At 45.5% G+C, this 5,163-nt stretch overlaps 1 protein-coding gene across 2 annotated transcripts in view; it reads left to right on the top strand.

Annotated features, from left to right (window-relative positions):
• LOC103369979 (filamin-C-like) overlaps positions 1–5,163 on the top strand; it is a 58,806-nt gene that overhangs the window by 36,334 nt on the left and 17,309 nt on the right. For both annotated transcript variants that reach the window (XM_008298855.1, XM_008298854.1), the window contains exons 23-29: positions 303–476; positions 2,447–2,609; positions 2,700–2,860; positions 2,939–3,106; positions 3,656–3,779; positions 3,864–4,020; positions 4,581–4,697. In XM_008298855.1, the coding sequence (XP_008297077.1) occupies positions 303–476; positions 2,447–2,609; positions 2,700–2,860; positions 2,939–3,106; positions 3,656–3,779; positions 3,864–4,020; positions 4,581–4,697 (1,064 nt within the window). The remainder of the gene's footprint in view (positions 1–302; positions 477–2,446; positions 2,610–2,699; positions 2,861–2,938; positions 3,107–3,655; positions 3,780–3,863; positions 4,021–4,580; positions 4,698–5,163) is intronic.

The following is a 5,163-nucleotide window of genomic DNA, read 5'->3' as shown; positions in this document are numbered from 1 at the left end:
TCTTTGTGGTGCTTTTGTGTCTTTTTGCGTTTGTCTGTGATGTTTTTTTTGTCTCTTTGTGGACTTTTTGCTTCTATTTGTTGCGCGTTGGTATCTTTTTGCAGCGGTTTTGTCTTTTCTCAGTTACAGTTTTGCTTCTGATGGTCTTTTTGTGAGTGTTTCGCTTCTTTTATTTTTGAGCTTTGCTGTTTGTTTTGTGTCGTTCTTCGACCGCTCTGACTGAACAATCATTGAAGTTTTAAGGTACAGAAACACACAGAATTCCTTTTTTGTGCAAGTTTTTATGTGTTTCTCCTTCACAGGCGTCCTGAGGGAAGTAAAAACCCACTTCATCGTGGACGCCCGAGCTCACTACAAGAGCGGCGGGAACCACGTCAGCGCCGCCATCTCCAACCCGTCGGGCGCCAACACAGACGCCTACGTCATCGACAAGGAGGACGGGACCTACCTGGTGCAGTACACGCCCTACGAGGACGGTGAGCTCCACAGACCACAGCTCATCAGCTGATTCATGGTTCTGCTGCAGAGCATCATAATGGTGGAATAAATAGTTCTGCTGTTCCTCTGCAGCAGTAAACATGTCTGTGGTTTAAACTTGGACCACGAGTTCATTATGTTCAGACCTCTAATGAGGGAAAACAGGACTTAACTAAAAACTGGCTTTAAATACTCAGAATAGCCGCCAGCAGCAGCATTTTTTAGGGTTTTCAGTCTGTTAATGTGTTTTAGATCAAAGATAGCTGGTTTACAACTGGATGTTCTAAATGTAGGCATTTAAACTCCCTAATTACTTGATAACGTGCTATCATATAACTTTTTAGTTTTTTATGTTTGTTAACATACAAACCTTATTATCCTAGCATGCGAACGTACAGCTTGAAATATACTGTTTGATGCTAACAGTGTGTTAACAGGCTAATAGTAGCTATAATACACTACATGGTAGAAGTCCGGTCAACACTCCAGACAAATCTACAACCTGGTAAACTGCTTTTTTCAGGAACATCTTATAAATCTAATTTATTATTGAAACACGCAAAATCCGCTGATTAAACAGGTTAAAATGGTTAAACAGGTAAAACCGTGACGTAGCTGTTGTATTTATAGTGTTTATTGTGTGTTATTTTACTGGTCACATGCTGCCGTTCACCAGTAAATGAACGGCTGCAGTCCAACCTCCCGGTGAGCGGCAGCAGACGGACGGACGGTCGGACGGTATTTATAGCTGCAGCCTGTCTGCAGGCAGCAGATGGTTTTCCACTGATAGTGATGTGTGACATGCTGCAGCCCAGTGCATTGTGGGACGGAAATACTCGGCCTGCAGAGGCTTCGCTCAGACTGGAATTTTAATGGAAAGTGATTCTCTGTTGGAATCTCTTCTGTCGTGTCCGGTTCAAACCACCAACACCTCCACGCTGAAGCACCCGTGGATGAAGGGTTGCTGGTCCAAAACCCAGAACAGGGTTAGAAACCAGGAGGAAACATTCAGTGTTCAGGTTCCTTTGAGTCGAACGCTCAGTGGACACAACAATCAGAGATCAGGGTGTTGTTGGGAATGAATCAAAAACAAATTATTCAGGTGGTGCTTTGAGCTTCATCAAGTTAGCCATTGATGCTAATGTCTTTCTTAATGACATTTACTAAGAACTATAAAGTGGTGCAACAACCGAAATCTCAAGATTATTCATGAATTCTGATTTTATACAAGTAATGACCATCTGTGTAGAGGGAAGGCAGGACATACAATAACACAGCACATCTTCAGGTTTTCTTAAAAAGATGATTCTTTAATTATTCAACCTGCTGTATTTCTCACTGGTGTGTATGTTGTGGCTAAGTGTCATGCTAACTGCATTCTTCAATTCCTTTTTAGAGATATTGGGAAAGAGAGTAGAGTGGGAGGCAAGTAGCGCAAGCTTCCTGCAACTTTTAGATAAAAATGATTTTCATATCTGATCACTAGCATAACTATCTGCTGGTTTGTTGCCATGAATCCTACTTAGCTGGAAACTTAGCCGCTAACTGTAATCATGGATCAGCATGTGGAGCGTTACAAAGTGGTCTCCAGGCATCAATATGGACGGTCAGTTGTCCAGAATGACTGAAAAATTGACCAAAATTGAAAAAAATTGTCTGACATTACTCAAAAATTGCTTGAAATAACCTTTAAACTTACTCAAAATTAATTCAGATTAATTCAGAATGACAAAACCTTGTCAAAAATGTCTTGAAACTTATCTAAAATTTCCACAATTATGCAAAAAAAATGAACAAAATGACTCAATAACTGTCCAAAATTACTTGAAGCTGGTGTGACAAGTGAGCCAGATGCTAACTAGCTGCCAAAGACGGGATATAAAGGATCCAGGTTTGAAAATAAAGCCGTGAACACACATTTCTTTGTATGTTCAACTCTTACTGAACAACTCTGTCCGTCTGTCTGCAGGTTTGCATCTGATCGAGGTTTCGTTCGATGAGGTCTCGGTGCCGAAGAGTCCGTTCAAGGTGTCGGTGATCGAGGGTTGTGATCCAACTCGAGTCCAAGCTTACGGTCCAGGTCTAGAAGAAGGACTCGTGAACAAATCAAACCGTTTCACTGTTGAGACCAGGTATAGCACTCTGGAATGTTTAGTTCTACTGAGCCTGAAGTTCTCTCTGAAACCTCCTTTTTAATCGCCCTCTGGCCGGTTCATCCTCAGGGGTGCTGGCACTGGAGGTCTTGGTCTGGCAATCGAGGGACCGTCGGAGGCAAAGATGTCGTGTAAGGACAACAAAGATGGCAGCTGCAGCGTGGAGTACATCCCCTTCACACCTGGAGAATATGACGTCAACATCACCTTCGGAGGCCGACCAATCCCAAGTAGGAGATGCCGCTAAGATCTCTGCCCTGGACGGTTAGGTTCGGTTTAGGGTTTACTGATTCCTGTTTGTCTTGCAGTGAGTCCGTTTCGTGTCCCGGTGCGAGAGCTGGTTGATCCCAGCAAGGTGAGATGTTCAGGTCCAGGCCTTGGAAGTGGAGTCCGAGCTCATGTTCCTCAGACCTTCACTGTGGACAGCAGCAAGGCTGGAGTGGCTCCTCTGGAGGTCCAACTCTACGGGCCAACAGGTAGGACCAGAACACACCGCTGATTGGTCTTTTTACTCCTGTAGGTTTCTTCTGGGGTTGCATTTCGTACAAACCTTAAGTGCTGAAATAGGAGGCAGCTGGACTTCTTTTTTGGTTTTTAAAGAAAGCAACCTGCTATTAGGGTGAACAATAAAAGTTCTATGGTTGATGGAATATTGAGACTCAAACATGGACACAACTGGTTTGTGTTGCTCTATCAAAGCAGGACCACTGAAGACCAGATGTACGTATCGATGAACCTGACTCTACATAATAAGTTATTGAACTTCCAACAATAATCCACAGATTGGTTAAAGAAAACAACAAAAAAACTCCTTTAAAAATGTTTAACTCAAACATCAGTGTTACCTTTGAACCCAGTTTTACCACTTTAAACAAACCAGTGAAGTTGAAGATAGTCAGGATCGTACGGTGAGTTGCACCAGAATGACCCAGGCTCATGTCTGGACCCGGTACTGCTCTTTGCATGTTGTCATAAAGCCTATTTCAGGACTTTGTTTACATTCCAAACACCTGGTTTGTCTTCAGGTGTGGCCGAACCCATCAGCGTCACTGACAACGGCGACGGCACTCACACGGTCAACTACACTCCTGCCAACGACGGTCCGTACACGGTGTGCGTCAAGTACGCCGACCAGGAGGTTCCCCGCAGGTCGGTACTGAAGACATTACAGAACCAGGAAGTTCTTCTGATCCTCGTGTCTGAGCGCTAACCTCTCAAACCGTCTCCTCTCAGTCCTTTCAAGATCAAGACGTTGCCGGCTCACGATGCCAGTAAAGTTCGAGCCAGCGGTCCGGGTCTGAACGCTTCTGGAGTTCCGGCCAGTCTGCCGGTCGAGTTCACCATCGACGCCAGAGATGCTGGAGAAGGACTGCTGACCGTCCAGATACTGGTGAGTCACGGACGTGGTCACAGCGACGCACCAACCCAGCCTTAACAACACTGAGAACCATAAGGAACCAACCAAAACCTCACTTCCTGTCCAGCAGTGAACCAGATTTGAGGTTAAAGTTTAAAGTGTTCATGTCCATTTAACATTATAATAAGAATAGAAGTGGGGGGGGGTGGAGGATAGATGGAAACAAACTGTAGGTGCCCACACAGCAGGGGGCGCCACAGAAAGAGGTTTAAAGGGATTTGACTCAATCTGCGAACCACAGTGGACTGTTGTTTATATAGTTTGTGTAAAACTGTTTAATGGTGTATTTTTGTACCATGTTAATGTTCCCAAACCCAACCAAGAGCTGACTGGTTATAGCTGTAGCTTTGGCCACTTTGGTCGTGTTGCACCATCCAGACCTGTTTCCTGTACCTGCAGTCAGAGCTCAGGGTTTAGAGAGGCAGGCAACGGAGGTGCAGTCTCACCTGGCCTCCCCCTCCAGCCTCCTGTTGCTGTTCTCTGTCTGTGCCTGTGAATAAACCCGAGCCGTGGGCTTGTTGCTGTCGCTGCAGGGTCCGGACGGCTGCAGGCGCGAGGCCTCGGTGTTTGTGGAGGACTGGGGCAGGAGGGTTTGGGAGACTCATATAGTAAAGAGAACCATCCCCTTCAGTATTCTGAGGAGAGGCTTCGTAAGGCTTCACCTCCGTCACCTCGTCTCACATCTAACCTCACCTCCCTCGCTGCCTCCTCGTCCCCGTAAAACTAGATTTAGAATCACCAGCGATCGCCTGTAACCTCTAATGGTTTGTGTTTCTGCACCAGCGACCACTGATTAGTGCTGCTGTGGCTCCTTCTGGACCTCCTGGTTCTGCACCAGGAGAAACTCAACACCACTGATTTTAAAGTTTTCATGTGCAGATAAACTACAAAAAAAACAGACGTGCGCTACAGCCCTTAACTGTACGACCTCACAGTAATCAGATTACTTCTACTGTCCCTGATGTCAGTTTACAGACGACCAGGTTCAGTTCTGACTGTAAAAAATCAGGTTCCACAGCAGGAACTCAATGAAACTAAGGTCAGTCCATCTTTGGTTCCTTCGGGCTTCATCTCTGCTGACAGACTCAGTCCTCCTCAGCATGGAGACCAGGGTCC

Source organism: Stegastes partitus, unplaced genomic scaffold, assembly GCF_000690725.1.
Source record: "Stegastes partitus isolate 25-593 unplaced genomic scaffold, Stegastes_partitus-1.0.2 Scaffold1357, whole genome shotgun sequence".
NCBI lineage: Eukaryota > Metazoa > Chordata > Actinopteri > Pomacentridae > Stegastes > Stegastes partitus.
This window is presented reverse-complemented; position numbering and strand designations above follow the sequence as displayed.